The sequence below is a fragment of the Oratosquilla oratoria genome, chromosome 18 (assembly GCF_046742065.1).
Source record: "Oratosquilla oratoria isolate Oo_2021 chromosome 18, ASM4674206v1, whole genome shotgun sequence".
In the NCBI taxonomy this organism is placed as follows: domain Eukaryota; kingdom Metazoa; phylum Arthropoda; class Malacostraca; order Stomatopoda; family Squillidae; genus Oratosquilla; species Oratosquilla oratoria.
The window spans coordinates 15,846,515-15,871,966 of record NC_134794.1 but is presented as its reverse complement, the minus strand read 5'-3'; the positions used below and the strand labels follow the sequence as shown (position 1 = coordinate 15,871,966).

Sequence of the window (25,452 nt, the reverse complement as noted above, 5' to 3'; positions counted from 1 at the left end):
CCAGCACCTCTTCCTTCCTCGAATGAAACGACTTCTCTAAGCTCTCTGAGCGGCACCCAGGGCATAGGTGGGTGCCAAGCGCTTCTTGGTGTAAACTCTCTACCATCTAATTTTCTTTTTCCCAAAGCTAATGCCTTCCTCTCGCCACCTCTGACAGCCTCCTCCTCCTCCTCCTGTCAGCCGTCCCCCATGTGTCTTCCTCCACACTCCCTCTCTCCCTCCCTCCCTCCCTCTCTCCCTCTCTCCCTCTCTCTTTTTCTCCCACTCCCACTCTCCTTTCCTCCCCCACTCCCACTCTCCTTTCCTCCCTCACTCCCACTCTCCTTTCCTCCCTCACTCCCACTGTCCTTTCCTCCCTCACTCCCACTCTCCTTTCCTCCCTCACTCCCACTCTCCTTTCCTCCCTCACTCCAACTCTCCTTTCCTGCCTCACCCCCACTCTCCTTTTCTCCCACTCCCTCTCTCCTTTTCTCCCACTCCCACTCTCCTTTTCTCCCACTCCCACTCTCCTTTTCTCCCACTCCCACTCTCCTTTTCTCCCACTCCCACTCTCCTTTTCTCCCACTCCCACTCTCCTTTTCTCCCACTCCCACTCTCCTTTTCTCCCACTCCCACTCTCCTTTTCTCCCACTCCCACTCTCCTTTTCTCCCACTCCCACTCTCCTTTTCTCCCACTCCCACTCTCCTTTTCTCCCACTCTCCTTTTCTCCCACTCCCACTCTCCTTTTCTCCCACTCTCCTTTTCTCCCACTCCCACTCTCCTTTTCTCCCACTCTCACTCTTCCCCACACACTCTCCCCCACACACTCCCCCCCACACACTCTCCCCCACACACTCCCCCCCACACACTCTTCCCCCACTCTCTCCCCCACACTCTCTCCCCCACACTCTCTCCCCCACACTCTCTCCCCCACACTCTCTCCCCCACACTCTCTCCCCCACACTCTCCCCCACACTCTCTCCCTCTCTCTCTCCTCAACACAACTTGGGTTTTCTGTCCCTCCCCTTCCTCCCCTTCCTCCTCCTCTTTTCATTACCTGTCCTTCCTGGCACCGGTTGTGGTCCTCGTCGCTCTCTTTCGGCCTCTTTCGGCCTCTTTCGGCCTCGAGCGAGGCCTCTTTCAGCCTCGACCGAGACCGCGGGTCCTCTTTCTTGGGTCGCCCCTCCCCACACCTTATCGTGCATGCATACATACCGCGTCAAACGCTTTGTATGTGTGTTTGTGTTTGTGTGTGCTTGTTTGTGCATGTGTTTACGTGTGTGTGTGTGTGTGTGTGTGTGTGTGTGTGTGTGTGTGTGTGTGTGTGTGTGTGTGTGTGTGTGTGTGTGTGTGTGTGTGTGTGTGTGTGTGTGTGTGTGTGTGCGCGCGCGCGTGGGGATGTGTATATGTAGACGTGTGTATATGAGTGTGTGTGTGTGTGTGTATGCGTACACGTGTGTGTGTGCACGTGTATGTGTGTAAACGTCTGTGTATGTTTGTGTGCACTCAAACCGCTCCTTTAACCGCTGACTACTTACCATGATTTCTACTCCCCCACCCCCCACCCCCCTCCCCCAAAATTGTTGGGGATTAAGGATTACAAATAATTACGAAGGAAGAGCATGCCGACAGGAGACCTTTTGGTCCATAACTAGGCTGAATGCGAAAAAAATAAACAAAGATAAATAAACAAAAATAAGTAAAAATAGATAAAAAAATAAATAGAATATTTATAAATAATAAACAGGTAAATAATAATAGGCAAAGATAAGTTATGATAATTCTTAATATGTAATGAATTAATAAATGATAAGAATGAATAAACAAATAATAATAGACAATAACAAATAGATATTAATAAAGTTTTAACGTAACTCATAAACCCCACCCCACTCCCCGTCACCTCCAGTCTCGTCTCGTCCTTAATTCAAAGCTTTTGTGGACTTTGGTTGACGGCTTCATCACACTCGAGTTTCACATTAGGCCTCGCAAAAGCCTCAAATTAGAAAAAGAGAAAAAAAAAAGAGAGAGAGAGAGAGAGAGAGCTCTTACACGTTCAGCCCTTCGTTCTAAAGGGCCTTGTGTGTTTGTGGGAGTGAGTACATATATGATATATGTACTCAATCCCACAAACACAGATCTACTTGATATATTATATCAAGTAGATCTGTATCAATATGATTATGAATGATTGTGAAAAAGCTTGTCTGTGAAATTAGTCAGGAATAAACTCAGGCTTAGATTCTTGTATTTCCACGTGCACATGCACACACACACACACACACACACACACACACACACACACACACACACACACACACACACACACACACACACACACACACACACACACACACACACACACACACACACACGATAAAGACTACGGAACGGCTGCCTTACCCAGATTGAATAGAATGGCTTGGCTTTAACTATAATGAAATATATAAAGTGTGTAATATTCGCTCAATGGTGCACCCTCAACAGGATAAAATAGTCTGACGGCAACTACCATAAAATCAACTTTTGTTTTTTTCATTTATTTTGGTTTATTTATTTTTATTTATGTATTTATATATTTTTGGGTAAGTGTGTCACATTGCATTTTCCATCCCTTTACCTGCCTCTCTACTCTAGGTTTATTCTGCTTATCATTATGCAATTGTTTCCAGATGTTCCAGTGAGTCAAAGGCCTTTTTGTAATCAACGAAAGCTAACATAATTCTGTGGATTTATTGAGTTCATTCATTGCCTTTAGATGGTCTATAGTAGAGTATCCACTTCTAAAGGCTGCCTATTCTCTTGGTGGTTTTCGTCTTTTAAAAACCTATTTGGTCTATTTATAAGATTTTTGGAAAACTATGCGTTTGATAACACTAATTGGTTTGGAGTTAATAAAAACTTTCTGGCCTTACTTGGGAAGTAAAATCATTGTAGCATTACACCATGGTTCAGGAGTGTCTTTCTTGCGTATATACTGTGTAATAAAGTAGTCAGGTTCACCTACAATAGGCTTCTGTTCCTGTGTCTCTCAGAAGATCTATTCATTCTCTAGGTGTTTCATTATGTCTCGGACTTTTCAGAACAAATGTAACTTCTTCACTTGTAGCTTCTGGCATGCCACTAATACCTGCCTACAGATGAATTTACTAGCTAAACTGTATCGTTTATGGAGTAAATTTTTTATTAATGTACTTTTTTTAATATTCTGTCTCTGTATTTAATATCTCCTTTTCAGTCTTTCGTAGACATCTTCTGCCTCCTCAAATCTAATTTACGCTGAGCTTGTTCAGTGCTTTTACCTTTCCGAATGGTTCCCTCCATATCTCTATCTTTCTCTTCCTCTGCTTTAATCCCTGCCTTTTATTATTGATAAGCTTTTCCAGCTCGGTTCTCTCTGCTTCGTCCCTCCTGTTTTTAATCATTATAATCCTTCTTTTCATTAGATCACTTGCTGCATTCAAGTATTTGTGCATATATGAACATATGGGTATTTACACGTGTATATAAGTATATAATGTTTATATATACACAATTTATGTACATGTATATATGTATATAAATATGAGTATATATATATATATATATCTATATAAATATGTTTATATATATATATATATATATATATATATATATATATATATTTATATATACACACACATATGTACGTGTACATATGCATGGGCACTTGTCTAGCTTTGATACCTTTATCGGCAGTTCGTTTGAAGCACAAAGATTCCCCTCCTTCCAATGGAAGAAACGACATTTTTTAGCAGTACATACGAACCGAGGGAGTGAAAAGAGAACTGGGAGCATAATAGGGTTTAGTGCATGCAATTGTTAACATAATACAATATATACATTGTATTATATATTGTGCTGCAATGTATTGTATTATATCATGATTTACATATTTTTATCATTCAATCATCACTTAATATTATCCTTATTTGTTTTTTGTTTTTTTCTAAGAAGTCATCTGTTGTTACCCAGAAGTTTGCCTGCGCTCTTCATGTTTAATACTTTTACCTTTCCGAATAGTTTACTTTATATGACCCATGTTTTTCTTTATTTTCTCTGATCTCTGCCTCTTGTTGATATGATTTTCCATTTTGACTGTTTATATCCCTTCTGATTTTTAATCTGCGTAGTCCTTCTTTTAATTAAATCTTTTGTTTACCTGAAGTATTTTATTTCTCTAGTTTCTATATTCACTACATCCATGCTGTCATTGTTATTACTTAGTGGCTTTGATATGCTTTTAACTTCAATCTGAAATTCCTTCTCGTTATTCTCCACTTTCGGAAAGCCTAGTTTCTCCTCGAAGATTCATGTAATCCTTCTCTCGGTTATGAAGTGTAATCTAGCTGTGAAACCTACAATTCTCTGGTCAATACTTGTATCTATCTATAACAGTAATATTGCTAACTCCTCCTGGATTCCTTCAAGTCCATTTACGACTTTCATTATTTTGGAAGAGTATTCATTATTCTCATGTTATAATTCTCTGAAAATTACCTAGTCCCTCTCATTTACTCTAATCTTCCCAGCATGCAATTCACCTGTCGTATTGATCCCAAATTTAGCATTAAAGTCGTCGACTATCAACGACTTTTGTTTGGTCCATTATTTGACTTGGATATCGTGGAAGTGTATAATGTATAGCACCGGTTATGATATGCGAGACTTGACTGTTGATGGTAGAGACAGAAATGAGAAATCAGTGATGGAAGTAATGTTAATAGACGGGAAGAGGAGAAATTTGGGTAAAAGAACAGAATGGAGCGAAAGATATTGTGGAGGCGATAAAAGAGAGGAAGTGAAATTGGGCAAGCAAATTCCCCAGAAAGAGATATGAGATATGGAGTATGTATGTTACTGACTGGGCGCCTCGAGATGGGAAGCGTGGGAAAGAAAGACCAGAGAGATGAAATAGCGAATATTATTAGGTTGACATAGGAAAATTTGGTTCAGTCTTGTAATTCATATAACTTTTTAGGAGAGGCGTATGTTTAGCAGTGGACTAAAAGTGGCTGAATGATCTATCTATTTATTTGATTCATGATATTTTGAGTTATATAGGATTTCTACATTACATTAAATTATGTTACATGTTATGCAGTGTGTCCCATAATATAACACTATCAGTATCATCAGGACAATGTAATATAGCTGAATATATCTGTATACCTTATGCCTGCAAATGTAATGCTTATTGGAGCAGAAGTCAATTCCTCGCTTCTAGAACTTTCTGCTGCATATATTGTACCATTAAGCACGGTTGTAATACTGTTTACCTTTAGCCCAATGAAGCGTCACATCAAAGGCACTTTACAAACGGGAGCAGGTCATTTGATTCAAAGGGGACACCAATTCAAACAGAATTATCTGGGCCTTGTATGTGTCGATCAGAACTCCTTGATTCTGTCGTTTTGTACTCGTAGCTATGAAAACAGATTCACCCTGAAATAAGAGATTTAGAACAGTGTAAACAACTTTACAGAATATAAAGATAACATAGACAACAAAGTTAGAATGAAAATTAATAATAATAATCTAATAAGCATGTCAGTAAGTGTAAAAGAAATCATACAAGGTCGTGTGATGCACGACAAAAGCACGCCTTACTCAGCTGCGGGCGCGAGACGGTTACAAAAACACAACGGGTGCGTTCGAGTCGGCGCCTCAAACATGGCGCATGGCAACCCTAGACTGGTGAAACGTATTTGATTTTTTTTTTTTTTTTTCTGTGTCACAGACAATCGACTTGAAATAGTAGTAGTCTGCTGACTAGGCTCTACGCTTTGTGAAATTTGTATCGTCCATAAAGTAGATTAAAAATTTTGTTTTATATAATATCTTAATACATATCGAAAATGTGACACCAGTTTCACCCAGTTTGAACGCAGCAAAGTATTTCAACCGCTTCCGCACTCGTGTGGATTTTGATTTTATTCTGGCTGCAGCCAGACTGTTTTATTCATCTCTTTGTAATGAAAGTACAGTTTCTATATTCTTCCTGGTTAACCATACTGCACAGGGTGGTAATTTATATACTAATATTCTATTTTGTCCTAATACAAATTATTTCATACAGCTCAGGGGGTCTTGATTGATCTCAAAGCCTCTGCAGGCACGTAACCTTGTGCGCGCGCGCGTACATACACACACCCACACACTCGTGCGCGCGCGTGAGTTAGGCTTATTTGCCACAGACACGGATCCTTCTAGGCCTCGGCTAAAGAGGTTTTGGCTTCTTAGTTGAGATCCGGATTTTGCGGTCTCATTCTCAGCCTCAGTTTGACTCTCAGTCTGAGCCTCAGCCTCTTGCCAAGAGGCAGGACACTATCTCGTTGCTTTAGTAATGAAAGGCCTTTTATAAACTGAATAAAATTACCTGGTGTCAGTCGGAATAGGATTTATTGAGGTCTGTAAATTGCTCATACAAGTTTATGTTAAATTGTAGAAGATTTGATTTTTTAATCTTCAGTGGAAACTATACTCTTTCCATTCTAAATTTCCTAGATCTTAATGTGTGTATTTCTTTGAAACCTTTATAACTCAAATACGTTAACTTAATTTTTGCTTCTTGTTAAACCTCTGCCAAGTTAAATGAACTGACTGTAATGACTTCTTGCAGACTCCACAAATACCCGACTCCCACGAGAGTTTCGAGTCAGGGAGTTTTCTTTGGGTCGAAGTTGGGTTGTGGGCGGGGCGAGTGACGTATCGCATCCCCCGATGCCAGATGTCGCTGGATGATGACATAAACTCTTTGAACACCCACCCTTTGCAGACTACAATAATTCCTCCTCCCCCCACAGACACACACACACACATTTTTTTTTGTCTCGGTTAGATCTGAATGTATTTAGTGAACATCTTTCTTCATCGTTTGTGTCGTTAGTAGGCTACCTTTATGGTTTATTACCGTCAAGGCTAATATGTTTTGGATGGGCGAGGTTGTTTGAGTCTCTCTCTCTCTCTCTCTTTTTTTTTGGGGGGGAGGGGGCACTTTAGGCCAACAGTAGACGGTACCTATGAAAAATTGATGAACAAACAGGTCAACAAGCTCTTAAGCATTTCCTTTTCTATATCAGAGCTGTCGTGTCTTCCTTCATTACTCATCCTCAACTTCCTCCTCATCCCGTTCCTCATCATAATCTATATGCCTCGTATACTTCCCACCTCACCTTACTTCCTCCTCCTCCTCCTCACCTTACTTCCTCCTCCTCCTCTTCCTCCTCCTCCTCCTCTTTTCCTCCTTTCCCCTCCTCCTATTTCTCTCCTCCTTCCTCTTCTATTCGCGAGAGTGCTGTGGTGTCTCTTGGCTTTGCAGATCTTTTCTCATCGTCCATTGTTGGCTCCCACCTCCTCTGGACACCTTTTCTCACCCTCTCTCCTCTCCTCTGCCCTGGGGTCATGCACGCACTTAATTTCATTGTTGTTTTTATTTTTGTCATCATCATCATCATTACAATCATCATCATAATCATCATGATCATTACTATGATCATCACTATGATCATCATTAATAAAAAGATAATAATGAAAATTATGATGAAATAATGATGATTCATCATCAATAATAATGATAATAGTAGAACTGATTGGTATGTATCAATAATGATTTATCATCAATAATAATCACTGTCGTTATCATTATTATTACTATTGTCATTATTATTATAATTAGTTTTAGCATAATCGGTAACTTATTTTGGCATTATTGTTTACCTACTTTATCATTATTGTTTGTTCTATCATTATTATCTATTTTATTCAATGTAATAATTTCATTTCTTCCTATTCAATTTTTTTGCTTATTCAGTTTTAATGAATTATTATTATTATCATTATTATTATTATTATTATTATTATTAATTATTAATTATTTTACACACTTTCCTCTCTCAAGTACCGAATATTGTCAACTACCTTTTTCCGATTTTTTTTTTTTTTTTTAATTCAGGATCTCTTCTTCCATTACGAGGCATCTCACACTCGACACTATCATCTTCCGCCTTCCTAGGGTACTGCATATTACCTGTCACTCTTATCCAGAGATAAACAATCTTATCTTTATATTTTGTAACGGTACGCCCATAGCTTATCAGTAGCTCATGTCATTCCTGTTGCCAGATCCAACTCCCATTATTTTATAAAGAAGTACATATCAGTTTTGTTAGACTAGCTTCAACTACACATTTTCTGTTTTGTTTTTGCCAGTTGGTATATTCTGTCATGCCACAGTTCTTACTGTAAATTCATTTGTTCGTATATATTTTTATTAGTCGTATAAATATTACTGGCATTGGCAACTCTCCTGTACTCTCATTATCAGTCAGAATATAATGGATAACCTTAGAATCTTTAGTTTAAGCTTGATTTGTTGTTGACATGGAAAACATTTCATTGCTCTAAAGAAAAGTAGATTATGTATAACACCTCAGTAAGTCTTATTTTGTTTTTGTAACTTAAATTATTCATCTCTTTGTTTATGTAACTCAATGGCTTAGAATAATTGTCATCGTGCCTATATTTGATAGATACTGTTAATTTTTATTTACACTGGTGCTAGTTTAGGGAAAAAAGGCTTAAAATGGTTTAACCTTTCCCTATTAAAAGACAATATTCTAAAAGGAATTTATAACATCAGAATTAAGATTATTTTCATAATGACTACAAACCAGGCTGAAAACAGTGACCACAAGCATAGACAATAAGTGGAATAAGCTTCTCGTAGAAGATATTTCGTATAGTATATTTTGAAGTTTCAAGAAACAGCCATGTAAACACGTAATTAATATTCTGTAATATCGATAGCGGTCATCAATATATTTCCTCGTATGTCTACTAAACTATGCGTGTGTCTTGTACTCTGCGCCATTGTAAATCACTTAGAAATATGTAGAGAAATCCAATGTTGTGGTTATTTTATTCTAGCCAATATCAGACGAAACGGAGCCCTGTTGTACTATACCTCTGGGCCTAGTAGCGAGCATGATTGACATTCTTGTCTACTTACTGTTTTACGCTGGTCTATCGTATTCCATCTTCCCTTGAGGTTTGCTTTACAATGTCAAAACATGACGGGAGGCCTTTGAGTTCCTAACACAAACAGAAAGAAGATAATAAAGGAATAAATTAATGCCCAAGCAAAGTATGCAAACGAGAAAACAAGCATGTACGAGCGCATTACGTCATTAACAGTTGTGTAATGTTCGATAGTTATGCTTCTTCCCGGGCGACTTATGTGTGCCCCTCAGCCAGTCTTCATCATCAACCGTCTGTTACGTATCTGCCTTTTGTTTGTCTTTATTTTCTTCAACATTCCCCCTTTTTTTTTTTATTCCGTCCTACTTTTCCTCATTCTCTCTGCCTATAATTATTTAATCCTTTTTTGCTCTTTCCCGTTCTTTCTTTCCTCTGTGTTTTATTTTACCCTCTTTTTCTTTATTTTTACCTTTTATTCTTTCCTTTGCTCAGGCTTCATCTACACAGGCAAGGTGTATTGAAAATTTTATTACAGTGTCTCTTAGGACTTTTTATTAATTTATGTCAGTTTGTTTAAGGAGTGCATTCACCATCGCTTTGTCCATCAGTCTTTTCATCAAATTGTTTCTTATAGTTCTATCCTTCATCTAATTTACTGGACTGATTTTTTTTCAGTGACTATAGTTCACCAAGGAGATGAAGATTAATTACTTAGTTTGCTCTGTATCTCAGTAAATTTGGCAAACCATCTCAGTTGGTTTGTTTTCAAACTCATCTTTTGTTTGATAATAACGAGTTTAAAGCAACTGATATGTTCACATTAAGAATATTTTCAGAAGTTTTCATTTAGGATATTGAAAAATGATCAGTCGGGAACTCAGCTGTTGATTAACCCCTCCCATTCCTCATGGCGTCGGGTCCTCTCACTGTTCGGGAACTGATCGATTCATTGTGGCAGATTAATTATCCTTCGTCCCTTATCTTTTTTTTAAGTCTTCGTCGTCTTGATGGGAGATACTAATTAGGAGCGGCGTATCTTCAATGATCCAAAGTTTTTTTTCGCCATTTGCTGTAAATGAACGTCAGTCGGAAATACCAGCAAATGAATAATTTCCGTTGTGTTTCGACTTGGCGAGGTTTTATTTATGCGTTCAACGATTCTTTTGCAAGGTATAAATTTAACTGTTGTCCAATTATCTTTTGTAAGAGTCAACCTGTACGCTTTGCTCTTCTTTTTGTACTGGAAGGCTCTGGAATTCTCTTCCTTATGATTTTTTAAAGCAAACTTGATGACACTTTTCAACAGGCATTTGAATTTGAATTTTTTTTTTGTTCCGTTCACTGTGGAACGGCCTTTTGCGAGTATTTGTTTATTCATTTACGTATTTCATCATTATCTTGTATATTTACTTGTTTCCTTGTGTTTTCGCTGTTTACCTCAAAATATATCACCCTTTACTCATATTCCTTCAATTATCTCAAATCCCCGACAATTTCTTGAAATTCCTACTATTTTTCATATATCCCCGCCATTTCCCCCATATCCCCGCCATTTCCCCCATATCCCCGCCACCCCCCCCCCTGATATTAGAAAAAAATAATTATAACGCCGTATTGCCGATATAATCCCGCCGTTTTCCCACGTTGTCTCGTATTCCCACCATTTTCCTCCATGCTCTCGTCACTTTCTCCGTATTCTAGCCACTCTCTACCTACATCTTTCCAAACCTTTCTTCGTTGCAGCGACATTTGACACCGACTCGCCTATTCTATTTCCCTTTGTCTCCTTTTTTATTTCTTTTATTCTTTTTCATCTTAAGGAAGGGCCGGAGGTAAGAGGATGCAAACGACAGGTACAAAAAAAGAAGAAGAAGAAGAAGAAAAAAGACATAGGGAGCTTGAGAAAAGATTGTGGTAAGGCGATCGTACAGAATAGACAATTTTTCCGAATTTGGTAAGAGTATTCTGTTTGAGGATGTTCATGGAAATATTTTTCTTTTTTCGTTCTTCCTTCGCTCGAACCTCTTTTATGTTTCCATCTCTGAGGCAGATGGTTTGTTGTATGTGCGTGCGTGCGTGTATGTTTGTGTGATTCACCACCATGGTCTTGGATCACGTGTTGGACTTGTGACCGACATCTACTTCCCTCCCGGAAGAGAGCTCAGAACTCGTATATGGCCGATCTATGGGTAATGCTGTGACCTAACACGCACACGCAACTCCCCGCTCACGAGAGTTGGAGTAACGACTCACAACGCAGCGATACTGAAATTATTTCAGCCTTGGGTGGGATTTGAACCCGGACCACCGTAGTGGCTGCCGGGAAATGTACCACTGCGCCAACGAGTCGTGTGTGTGCATGCGTGTGTGTGTGTGTGTGTGTGTGTGTGTGTGTGTGTGTGTGTGTGTGTGTGTGTGTGTGTGTGTGTGCGTGTGTGTGTGTAGCAAACTACTATTACACAAAGCTAACGTAAGTTTGTTTTTTTTGTCTGTGTTTCCGTGGCCCTTTGAGCTTTCCACCCACCTCGTTACTATATCGGCTGGTATGTATTATTTCTTCTGTGGCTCCTCTCACACGTATCGACTTTTCGCCGTTCGTCGTCCACGACACGACGTCGTGTTCTCCAATAACAACGGGTGTCTATGGATGCTTTCACATGTCCATAGACACCCTTAGTTATGTGAGACCACGACGTCGTGTCGTGGACGGCGCACGGCGAAAAGTCGATACGTGTTAAACGAGTTCTAGGAGTTATTTCGTCTTTGTGTTTGTGATCTAGTCAACTCCATGTTCTAGGATTAGATAATCGACGATCATTATTGTGACCTACTGTACACCATACCATTCAAATCTAATCCATAGAACTATCTGGACAATAGTATTATACCATCATGAGATATTGTCCACAAGGATAGAAGCACTGGTAAAGTACAGTCGATAACAGCAACAACCGTCGCTTTCGCTAAGGAACCATTTTCGTACTTCGATGCAGTAGAGCCGGTTAGAATGTTCGAGAGCATACAGGCTGTCTCCCACGGTTACCACACTCGTCATCCTAACATTCATTTCAAACTTTACACTGTTACTGCAGCTCTACACCAAGAATATTTTAACAAAATCCTGATCATCAAACATCTTTCAATATGATAAGCATACATCAATTAAGATTGTATTGAATCTTGTTGCACGACGACATTTGCCTGGGGCCTTGTAGCCCTACCTTCCCGCCGCTTTCAGTCCCCCCCGAAAACCCGACCCCAGGCCTTCCTCCATTCCCGGTTGCATTGTTGTAAGAACCTCATATCAGAATAATCAGTGCCATATACGTCTTCATAATACCCTAAAAATGTTACGTAAACAACTATCTTCAAGATTGCAGTAACACCTAGCATAGACGGTTACTAGAAAAAGAGTAATGAAAATGGCAACAACAAAACCGGTGACCTGCAGAGTCGACTCGATCTCCGCGTCCTCACCTCTCACCCTGGTTGGTTGGGCAGAGACTTGATACGACTTGACGCGTCCGTTGGTCCATCCAAGAACGGAAGACCAATCTTGCTTCCATCCGCCTCTTCTCATTCAGTTTCCTTTCTCTTCTCCATCCACTCGTCTTCCCTCTCTTCGCTTCTTCTTCCTCTCGTTCGTCTTGATCGCATCGGATATATTCTCTTTCCTTCATCACCGCCTTGTCCACGTTTCTCTCTTCTCTGTCGTCTGCTTTGCTTTACAGTATCTCTCAGATTCCTTCCTCCATCTTTGATTTTCCCCTCTATTCTCCGTCCTTTCCTCTAATGATTATCGCCTTTTTTTCTCGTCAGTTTATATATATATTATTTCCCCGCCCCAGTGTATCCACTTTTTACCCGTTCGCACTCGTTCTTACTCTCTGTTCCCCTTCTCAGATGCTCATTTTTTTCTACCCTTCCATGCTTCGATCTCCTTATAATTTAATTTGAACTCCCTGCCCTAGACTCCAGCACGTCTGTACATTGAATCTGCTTCCATTTTAGCGTTCTAGCTTTTCCGTCACAAAGTTGATAATAGCTTCCTTAGAAGTTCACACACTCCTTCCTTCCTTTCTTCCAGAGGGGTGGGTACGAGTATCTGTGTACAACCGGCCTCGTCCCGATCTTCGACTTTGTTCTTTCTTTAAAGGTGTACGAGGCTTTCTGTTTGACGATGTTAGGTTTCATCTTTTCTACAGTTCTATACACTTTCCTTTTGCTAATGTTTATTCGATGGGGGAATAATGGAAGCTCCTTGCATCATCTGATGCATGTGCATTTCACAAAGCAACTTTCTTTTGTTCTTTGTCTCGATTTCTTGACGTTAGTACGCTTAATGGACTTTCCTGTTTCACTCCTTACTCTGATTTGAATAAAATTGCCTGCTTTTTGCTATTGCTACTAGATCGAAGGAGATAAAAGAAAAAAATAGCACTGAAGTAGGTAAGAACTGTTGATTATAGCCTAAGCCAGTGCTTCTCAACCTGGGGTTCATAAACTCCTATGGAACCACAGACAAGTGGGACCCCACACTAAAAATTAGTGATATTCATTGAATGCCTACTGATTCTATTCAGTGTTGAAGTGATCTCCAGGCGGCTAATGAACAGCAATGCATAAGATCGAGTCGACCCAGGGATCTCATTTATCCATTCGAGTGCATTTCTCGCTACTAGGCAAATCTATTCTGCTGAGGGAAAACCCCAGTATTGAAAATGTTTAAAATTATCTCGATTAAAGCTTTGAGTAGCTTACTTGACTCGCTAATTTAGCTTCAGCAATAATTTACATGATTATTGTAAACCGTTGCCAACTAGTTATTTGGATGCAAATAGAAGTGTTCCATGAATATTACTCCAAAATCAGACGCAGATTGTTAATAAAGAAAACGATAAAACTAACTACCTTTTAAGCAATAACTTTTCAATAAATCAAGTTCTTCAATGAAATGATAAGTTACAAAATGAATTATATTTACAAAGTAAGAACCATGGAGACGCTAAGACAGGAGCAGCAAATTCTTGCCGGCATAATCAACTGTTATTTTCATATCTCGCCGTCTCCAGGATTGAAGTTGCAATTTTAGTGTAACAAAAGAACATTAATTCTGTGTGACAACATGAGTTGATGGATGCTTATGCTGTCAGATCGCTCGCAGGTTGATGGAAATGTGTAAAATTGATATCGCCATTATAAACACTGAGTGCACGTGTAAGATCCTGTAGTGAGGCTATTCACGCGGGTTCGAGTCCTTGTCACGATGCAGAGGTTAGGAAAACCATCCCCACCAGGCAATGGTCCACATCCGCCAAAACACAAGGTCCTTTCATAAGGCACCTTCCTCTTGACCCTAAGTATAGACGTTTGTAACATAAAACCCGGGATCGAATACCAGCCGTTCAAAGCTGCGACTTTGGAAGGAGGTAAGGGTGTTGATGGGCTTTGGAGACGGGTGCCTGGGAGATGATACCCTCCGACGCCCTTCCTGCTGCATGTAGATGGTCACTATATTTTTCATGAAGCAACAGGAGTTTAGATAAACCATTTGGTAGTCTTTTGTAACTATATTTCTTGGTATCTCTTGGTGATTTCAGTCGTCTTTTGGAACTACTCTGCTTTTATTTAGGGATTGAATATACAGAGAATATCCTTCCAGTTCTTAATATTATTACGAACAAAAGAATCAGAGACTCAAATACATCGAAATATTGAGCTATGTTTATAGAAGGTGTCGCGTGTAATCGTACGTTTAGTGGTATCGCATGTTCGTGTTAAGGTTTGTGTACACTCGTTCGTGCTCGTTCTCTCGCTCGTTCGCTCGTGTGCTCTCGTATTCATACCACTTTGTGTATGAATCGTGTGTGTGTGATTACACGAGTATTCTACCTTTATTGCTTACACCATATTACTCCCTTTTCGTCATCATCACGCACATATTCATAAGACTGGCCGGAGCTGGGAACATACAAACACGACCTCAATATATATGGAGTGGAAGACCAGACAAATAACAATAAAATTATAACAGCAACAACAACAGTAATATTAATAATAACAACGTTAGCAATAACAACAATGACAACAGCATTAACAAACAGTAACGGCAATAACAACAGTAATAGCGATGATGATAACAATGACAACAGCAATTATAACAATGCCTCTCATAACCGCTACGGCAGAGTAATGGGAGCCTCTGCGACTGAGATGATTGTTGTGTTCTGACTGCCGCCATATGATGTTATGGAGCCGGCGAGATGGGACACTTCGCAGCGAAAAGGGCACTGAAGTGACGTCAGAACCTGTTTTTGGCGTATCCTAAGCTTGATAAAATCGCCTGACGGCAGATTGTAAAACGTCACAGTTTTGGTTCATTGAATTAGAATCACTAACCCTTAATTCCTTCGCTACTGAGAAGTGCCTGGTGCTTCATTCTGGTTAGCGTCAGACGATTTTATTCAGTTGGGTACTGCACCCCATTTGGTACGGTGACGTCACCTCATCGGAATAAAATTGTTTGTCGGCAACCAGAATAAGATGCGTAAAGTGTGCCACCGCCCCAAAATGTGGAAGTACGTTGATTTGTTGTGACACGGTGGAAGGGCAGTATGGACGTTGCCAGCCTTTTGTTGGCACTGCAAGTGTTGGTAGGCGCGTGTTGGCGAGATAGATCGAGGCATGTGTTGGCAGGGCAGAAGGGCGTGAAAGGGATACGCGTCAGAAGTGTTGGCAGGATGGGAAGGATCGATATGTGTTGGAAAAGTTGGCAGAGACCCAAAAGCGAACTCTCCTCTCTCGTGGGATCGATGCTAAACCCACCAGCTCCCTCACTCACTTTCTCTTTCCCTCCCTCTTGCATTGAACCAGTACTTACACTTGCACCACCTACTCCAGATTATCGCCACGCCATCGGCAAGCCACCAGAAGGACGCTGTGATACACTGTATGTGTATATATATATATATATATATATATATATATATATATATATATATATATATATATATATATATATATATACTGAGGTAGCTTGGGCATATGGAAGGAAGGAATGAAGAAGAGCAAAAAGAGTGGGGAAGGCAGAGGTGGGTGGAGAGAGCTTGAGAGGGAGACCGAGAATAAGATGGATGAGGTGAAGTAGGTTTTGGGTAAAAGGAACATGCCTGTTGAGCAGGAAAGGGAGAGGGCAAGGGATAGGTGTAATTGGAGAGTGGTTGCGAATGAATGATAAATTGACGCGGCCCGAAGGATTTGTTCTTTTTTTCTTTATTAACTACACTTGGGTGCACGTGTTGTAGAGAGGGTAGCTATGTCAATGAATAGGTTAAGGAAAACCAGCTTAGGTTGTGGGTCATGCTGTGGAGGTGCTGTGTCTTGCTGCATTGCTTCTTACGCAGGCAGTGGGCAGATACTGAAATTATTTCAGGCTGGGCGGGATTCGAATCCGGACTTCCGTAGTGCCAGCCGGGAACTGTACCAATTTCGCCACCAGTTTGTGTGTGTGTGTGTGTGTGTGTGTGTGTGTGTGTGTGTGTGTGTGTGTGTGTGTGAATATGAAATAAACATATTAAATATTGCTGCAATTCACGTCTATTTCCGTGAGCGAACGAGCTCTATTGCCAGATAAGGCATATCTCACGGCCCAGTGGTCCAGGCGGAAATGTTGCCAACTATACGTTAAAAAAGTAGGACATACAAGGTACCAGCGTGCAAACATTCAAGAGTGTTTGAAACAAGGGAGGAGGACTTTATAAATGATTCTCTCTCTCTCTCTCTCTCTCTCTCTCTCTCTCTCTCTCTCCTTCCTCACTCATTCACTCCCGCTATCCCCCCTCCTTCTTGATTATCTTTACTGAGTGCATCTGCAAAAGAACTTGTTGAGATGTTTTGCGAAATTCTGTCCTGGACGGTGGGTTTTATTTACTTCGGTGACGTCATGTCGCTTCGCGTCGCTTGATGGTCCGCTTCCGAGAATGGTCCCCTGCAAAGGAATTCTTACACACACAAAAATATTAACAATAATAATAAATAGTAATGATAATAATAATAATAATTCACTTCTTACGCTTTGTTGTATGAAACAGATTTAGTATAATTTCGAAAAATTCTTATGACCACCCGTTGTCACCCTTGAGCGAAATACGCGAGAGATAAAGGAAGATCACATCACAGGAGACGGCACAGGATTTCCAAATAATTCCTGATTACAGGAAAGAATGGAACATTTTCACCTTGAAATCTTAAAAGGCACTGGTAATAAGAACATTTACATATCAAAGGAGACTTTCTTGCAAATAAGAATGATCATTAAAGAGAAGGATGAAAGCACATCTCCGCCAAATCTCAGGAGGCAAAATGTAGAGCAATATCGATAAAAGGAAAGGTAAAAAAAAAATTAATAAATCGGTAAAGATGAAATTTATGCATTTCTGCTTTTCTCCACTTTTCTTTCCCGCAGCGGTGAAGTAAGTGTCGGTAACAAACGACGGTTATATTTTCGCCAAAGATTCCTAATTCTCTTGGGTCGATTTTCATTTGTTTCTCGTGCCAAATAACTCGTTCAATAACTTAACATTCTTTTCAACTGTCTTCGACAATTCTTCCCTGTTGTAGCCTTTCCTTCATTCTGGATCACATGAAACAGTTCGTGACATCATGTCGCCTTTTCATCTGATTGGCTGGTCCTCAGTCGTGACGTCATGTCGCATCTTCTGATTGGCTGGTCTTCAGTTGTGACGTCGTCTCTTCTGATTGGTTGGTCCTCAGTCGTGACGTCTTCTGATTGGCTGGTCTTCAGTTGTGATGTCATGCAACATTTTCAGACTTCGATTATTTCTGTAAACTATTATTTTTATGTACTACGAGCAACGGGCTGCGCCCAACCCCGCTACGCGGGGGCTCGGCCCTTCGAGCGAGCTCGCTTTGCTTGTGTCCCATTTCATTTTGCCAAATTACGTTTTGTCCCATTTAATTTCGCCAAATTACGTTTTGTCCTATTTCATTTCGCCAAATTACGTTTTTGCCCAATCATTCGTCTCCGTTGCCGTGACGTCACCGCTCTCGGCTAATCAATCGTCTCTGTTCCCGTAACGTCACCACTCGGCCAATCAGGGGCCGGAGGGGACGTGTCTCCTCGAGTCACTTCCGGCGGAAACGGGCAGATACATGTTTTATTGTTATTGTTATTATTATTATTATTATTATTATTTATCATTTTAGAAATGATTGCAAGTCGCTAGTCAAAGCAAATCTAATTTTTTATCTTTAGTTCTCATATTCTATGGAATTACATTTTTATGAAGTAATGTGTATATATATATATATATATATACATAGCAATTGATTAGAAGCGGTAAATAGTTGAATTTTTTTTTACTGTGACTGTCTTGATCGATGGATAGAGTCTCTTTCGCCAGATAAAAAAAAAATAAATAAAGTACGCCAACATGTTGAGTAGGCTAATCCCCCAATACCATAGGAAGAGGCTATCGCAGAGATGAATGAAATTATTTGGCAACAAGAGAAAAAAGACTTTTCCGGCACCTCCTTATCTAAAGTGGCGTAGTGGTACCGTACTCGACCGCTGTTTCAGTGATCTGAGTTCAAGCCTCTGCCTAGGGCTGAAATACATAGCTTCACTGCAAGCTGGCACTCCAACTCTGAGCTATGAGCTCTCATTCGGAAGGGGTAATAGCTGTCGATCACGAGCCAAGCACGTGTTCTAAGACCATGGTGAACCACACGCACGCATAAAACTCTGCAATTGGCCTGCAGATGTGTTTTACGAGACGTTGATTGCTTGCATCGAAGAGCCGTTCCTTATGTAGATGAAAACAGCAACGGTGATAATGCGATTGCAGCTGGTCTTGAAGATCCATTGTCTGCGTTCACAAAGCACCGTTTTCTCCCTCAGAATCGTTTTCTTCTTGGGATTAAGATGACGTGCATCATCATAAATATCACGCCTGTGCGGTTACATGTAACTCCGAAAACGCAAACTTGTATCATCGTCTGTTTTCTCCACAAAGTGATGTTTAGAAATTTTATGACCAAAGAAGGTTCGAGACTTCAATTCTTCAGAATGGTAAGCGAATTGTTTAGAATTGGTTACGTAAACATTTCTTGGATGGTGTCAGGCGATTTTATTTACATAAAGGAGAATTCTCGTCTTAATCCCGTATTCAGTTTCTGCCACAGTACCTACTCTAGATAGGATGACACCAACTCTGAACGAACAAGTTTCATTATTCATAAAATTTGGTTTCGCCAGGATTCGAACCCCTGCCTGTCTACTCTAGACGAAAAGAGCTCCTTTGGGTCCTGTCACGCCGCAAGGCATCGGTTCGAATCCCGTTGAGACTGAAATGCTGCAAGTAATTATTTGTCAGTGGTGGATTTACTTGATAAATACTACGATCGTAAATTTTCTGTGAAGTGCAGTAATTTCATCTTTCAAATTTATTTCTTATAGTAGCTTGGGCACATTTCCCTGGAACTCCAGTACCTTCCCAAACAAAAAATGACTATTCTCACTGGAATGAACCAAAGAGAAATTTGAAATTTGATATTACGGTAATCCACGGACACGCATTGGACTCAGTCAGCTTGTGAGACTATGGACTCGCCAACGATTTGCCAAATGACGAAAAAATTGTTTACTGTATAAATTATTGAATTACAAAATACATACATCATGAAAAACCCAATCAGGTTAAGAAAACCCAATATACAGATAGTTCACTCTATTAGAAATCGTTAGAATTCTGAACTTTCAGAATAAAAAAAAATCCAAAATCTAGAAAATTCGTCTGTTCTGGTATATTTTTGAAAAGCGTTTTCGTCACGCATGAGATTTCTGAATTTTAGATTCCTATTGGGGAAAATTTTATTCTAAGATTGCTTTTATTAATGAGCTTTTAGTTTACATACATAAATTACATTTCTCGATTCATGATAGCTGCATATTAGTCTGTCATAGTTTAAGTTGCCAACACCTTTTCCCTTCTATCTAAATGGCTTCGATTTCTAATTCCTCGTGGTATAATTTCGGTGTTCTGTGTACGTAAGGCATTAGTTGATTTCAGAGGTTTTCGTTCACGAGAACTACGTTGTCCGTGGAGATATTCATTCTCTGTTGAAGTGTACTTAAACGGCTTTTGCTGCACCTCTTGATTCGCGGGTTTTTGTGACAACGACAAGCAGACGTTACGAGCAACGTTCAATTTAACGTACACTTTATTTTAGCGGTGTTATCAATGTTTAGCTGTTAGCTGATAAAATAAAATACCGCAAAATGTGCTCGCCTGACATCGAGAAATTTCGAATGGACAAGGTTTATAAGCATGAATTACACATTTGATAAATTATCATTGACGACTTGTAATTTAACTCCGGCAATTTTATTCAGCCGAGGGAAACCCTCTACGCAGCGAGAGGATCAAAATTTCACAGTTGACTAACCAATTGTCGCTTGTTTCCAGTTGAAGGATCGCGTGGCATATTGACTCCTCTAACTCCGCAAAAATGGTGAGATATCGTATCATATATCTTTGTCAGTGATCATTGTTACTCTCTGCTTATCCCCTTTCTGACGTTACAATATTTATATTGAGTGACGGCAACCCCCTCCGCCTCCCTCCCAACTCCTCCCTTTGGCATGCTGATCGACCGGCGTCTTATGCAATGCTGTTTAAATGTATGGTTATATATTTCTTTTTCTTTACTTATTAAAACTGCGTTTAGAATATGGCTTTCTCCTACTAAAATCTAAATTGGATTCCTTCTTTTAATCTTTTGATATCTCTGGATGATGAGAATATTTACTTGAAATATAATTACACTTACATCGTGTGTGTGTGTGTGTGTGTGTGTGTGTGTGTGTGTGTGTGTGTGTGTGTGTGTGTGTGTGTGTGTGCGTCTAATTTGTCCTGAAATCCCCAAAGACTCGCACTGTTGAACTGTCAATCACCTTTCCAATAGCGTGGAGTGGAAATTGAATATCAAGGATATACTCAATTTACCCGTGGATTTACCCTCGTTCTGAGTTCGAACCACCACACACATACACACACACACACACACACACACACACACACACACACACACACACACACACACGACTTCAAATACTTTATTCAGTTTATCAAATTTCATTCTTCATTAAAAAAGTAAGAAGAGGGTGTGTGATTCATCAAGGTATTGGATCATGTGTTCAACTCGTGATCGTCACTTATCACCCTCCCGGATGAGAGCTCAGAGGTTACATATGGCCCCCATCTAAGGGTAAAGCCGTGGCCTTGCGCGCGCACACACACACACACACACACACACACACACATTCTTGCTCACAAGACCTGGGGTACCGGCTCCCAGTTCGGCGAAGCAAACATCTCTCTTTATCCTTGGGTTGGACTCGAACTCGTATTGCTGAATTAAAGGTCAACGCGATACCACAACACCATCGAGCCGTGTAGTGTGTGTATGTATGTGTGTGTGTGCGTGTGTGTGCGCGCGCGCTTTGGTTGGCTACCAATATTGATCTGTTATGAACATTACGTCATAAAAATTATATTTGCATAATGGAGTTCATTACCAGCAGTAGGAGTTTTGGCAACGCTGTTTTTACATATGTACATTACCGCATTATTGTGCTTTTAGATATTTTCTTTGTGATTATACGTGCACACACATACTCGTGCACTCGCGCGTTTGTGAACATGGCGGGCACGTGCCAGCAGCATTTCCCCTTTTGGTTTCGCGCCAAAAATTCCTGAACACATCCTGTCCCCCCCACCACTTTGCAGAAAAAAGGAAGAAATTTTTATATGGTCCTGTCAGACTGTGTGTGAGGGCGGGCAGGCTGCAGCAGGCGGTGGGGGAAAAGGACCTGTCAGCAGCTTCAACTGACTTGCATGAACGAGGAAAACTGAGAACGAAAAATGCCCTCAGCTTTGTTGTTTCAGGTCAACTGTTCATGCACAACCGTTAGTTGAGACTGTGTGTAGATTGACCGCGCAGAGTATTAACACCTTTATTTCCACCGAGTCGACAAAACATAATGCGATTCTCTCGATTTGGTGTTGTGCGGAGCGGTGTGTTTTGATAGACGACATAATTATCTGTGCATGTTGAGATGGCGAGAGAAGATGCATGTTTAAACGACGCGTCGCATGTGTTGACAGATGCTGTACAGTTGAAGGGACAAGTTCCACGACATTTGCTGACGAAAATAGATAAACAAATAAGTAAATAAATAAATGAATAAGTAAATATAAAAAACAGATAAATAGATAAGTGAATAATGCGAGAAAAATTGTCGCACTCTCCAGGAGTGGGAGGCAATTCTGGTAAGTCATACGAGACGTAAAACTTATGAAACTGAAACATGTTTGCAAAGTGTCCAGGAACTTTTCTTCACACCTGTATAGGTTTGCTTTTTTCATAGTGCTTGGTAGAAACTAGCAAAAGCATGTTGACCTTCCTGCACGTGAATGGAGGGTATTTTTCCTTCGCCAGATGATGCGGCACCCAAAGCTTGGATGAAGAAAAAATGTATGTGTGGCAATCGTTGCATACATACATATACATGCGAGCGATGTGCACGCACACACATAACACACACACACACACACACACACACACACACACACACACACACACACACACACAAGAGTCGTATCTATAAGATTAAGGAAGATAAGATTGGGGGAAGAAAGTTAGGGTGCCAGGAGTATGGGAAAGGACGTAAGGTTGCGTGGGGGGAGGGAGGAGGGGGAGGGGAGAGGGAAACTGGCCTTATGAACGATCCAGCCAAGAAAGTTTGGACATCTGGCTATTCTGGAGTTGTGGCTGAGTAGGCCAGGATGGGGAAGACCTTAGCTAAGTAAGATGATATAGGAAGAGGAAGTATTTTCAAAGAAGAGAGAGTGGGAGGAAGGGGGAGAGGGCTAAAGAGTCGGTCTAGACGAGGTCTTTTCAAAGGAAACAAGTTGAATTGCCTGACAGGAGGAAAAATTAAAGAAAAAGTGCCATCTGGTACGAAAGGGGTTGGGATTTGACTTCATACAGCTTCACATCCACGGTTTCTCTCATTCGAATGCTGTGCTAGTCACTGCGCACCTGACCTCCTTGAAGGTATGGACCGAGCGCAGCACATCTTATGAATTGCTGTTTGTCCAAAGGATGGTGAAGTAGATGATTAATCCAAACGAATTTTTTGAAGTTTTATTAGATGCGGGAGTTTTGAATTACTGTTTTTTGTTGTTGAATAAAATACTACAACTTGACTCGGCGGGATTTAATTTGAAATAATCAAAATCAGTTTCCGGAAGAATGAATTATTTTCCAACGGGTCCCTTACCCTGGTTCGGTTGCTTCGAATCCCTTGTCTCCATTCCAATCCACTTCAGATGACGTCAAGTTATTTTTTCCCCGCTATATCTTGACGTTGTGGTTGACCGGGAAATGGATCTGAAATCGGGGAAAGGGTCCTTTGTGAAAGAATTCTGTTCTTCCGAGTCCAGTGGGTAAACATTTCAGGGATCCTGCTTGACTTGGGCTCGACTGTTGGCAAGGTTGAATATGATAAACATTCGCTACAGACAACATCAGACAACATCAGGCAGGGAATTCTTGACACAATCTACAAAGTATGACATAACCGCACACCACTACATCTACTCGTCGAAAACCTACGGTACATATAACAAAGTGCATCACAAACCCCACGACGAAAATGCACATCGCATCAAATCACGTGTCATCACAAGTAACGCCTTAGAAAATTAAAAAATCAGCACAGTATACACCACATAACACTGGTATGAAACTGTTTACATATATAATTATACGACATAAATTCAACATACACATGATATTGCAACATGGATCCAACACTTGTACACGTACCTTGCAATGTGAATTCAACATGTACTGATGTTGCAACATGTGCACACAACATTGACCCACATGATTCTGCAGCATGGAGTCAACATCTGGAGTGCACGGAGCTCATTTACCCACCATTCGTCGTCGACCTGTCCGGACTGTATTGATCTTTTTCAGAAAGCAGCGCGCGCTTTTTAAACTAAGGTCCGGTCTTTTCTGACTGCTCCAGTTTGTTCGCATGACGAAACATTGTGAAACATTATGACGCATGGGGTATATACACATATATACATCTATATATTTTTTGCTCTGTTGTCGGAGTTTACGAATCAAGGTTATTAACTAAAACAAAAAGATGCTTTCAATTTTTAATAATACTAATTATCTAATTAGCTGTAAATCAAATTTCAGTAAGCACTGGATACTTAATTCTACACCTGTTCGAAAACTTAGATAATGACATAATCCCTTTTCTGAAACATGATTAAAACTACTGGAATGTACAAAAATATGATAAAAAAAAATCAAAACGTCTATGGTAGTCTATATTTTGCAAAGATCAAGGTGATTTGAACAATATGAAGACACGTGCTTATTACAAAGTATATTGAAATCTGTTAACTCTGTTATTCTCGGGACCTATAAGGTTTTATAATATACGAAGTTATTTCTTCGTAATTCATTGGTGTGTACTAGAATATCGTGAAACTATTCAGTAGACGAAGGGTCTTCTATAGTATGTTTGCATGTACCAAGGCAGGATTTTTTTCCTATACACTCCTCATGTTGATTGACGACCTAAGCGTCATATACACGGTGCTGCTTTTATTCGCTATGGACAAGCGTCTTAATTCGCTAGCGGCTAAAATAATTAATTCGCAGTTTCTGCTTGACGCTGCGATAAAGTTAAACATGTTGAACTTTACCGCTCGCGTCTAGAGTTTCGGTAGTGCTAATAAAGAAGCTAGCGACTAGCGTCAAAAGCAGCACCGTATAAATCGGCCTTTAAGAAGATTTCCTTTGGTCTTTGGAAGTGTGGGAAATGTCTTATTTGATTCGACTTCGTTGGTTCTTGAATAAGTCTACAGTAAAGGTTTGAAAAATGTTTCGCGTCTCGCATGTCCTCGGCTGCTGCTTGATTAAATTCTTAGAATTAATAAAGAAGCAGGAGATTTTTTCGGGGTGACTCTCAGAATATTACTTTTTTTTTTGTGAAGTTCAGGATTGACCACGCTAGTTGGTTGCTTCCGTATTCCATTTCATAATATTTTTTGTAATTAATCGGCCATAAAGGATCTTTTACCACATGACATATATTCTTCCAATAATAAATATATGGAATATACATACATGATTACAATAGCAATGAAAAGTTTACACAAAGCGTAGACTATACACGGAATGTAAGAATAAGTTTGTGACGTCACACTTTCATTCGTGGACACTATAAAACATTTTAGACAGATGACGTCATGTCGTTTATTATTCAGTACTCCACAAACAGTGGAAAACCTTCCTCTCTTTCTCTCTCTCTCTCTCTCTCTCTCTCTCTCTCTATATATATATATATATATATATATATA

General features: G+C 40.1%; 1 protein-coding gene across 8 annotated transcripts in view; it reads left to right on the top strand.

The window, feature by feature from the left end:
* LOC143035081 (vesicle-fusing ATPase 1-like) overlaps positions 1–25,452 on the top strand; it is a 151,721-nt gene that overhangs the window by 74,231 nt on the left and 52,038 nt on the right. For 2 of the 8 annotated variants that reach the window (XM_076201596.1, XM_076201597.1), the window contains one exon: positions 20,464–20,509. The exons of 4 other annotated variants lie outside the window; for them this stretch is intronic. In XM_076201596.1, the coding sequence (XP_076057711.1) occupies positions 20,507–20,509 (3 nt within the window). In that variant the 5' untranslated portion in view covers positions 20,464–20,506. Of the gene's footprint in view, positions 1–8,351; positions 8,433–20,463; positions 20,510–25,452 lie in introns of those variants that run through there. 2 more of the 8 variants (XM_076201598.1, XM_076201594.1) reach the window with 2 other exon arrangements.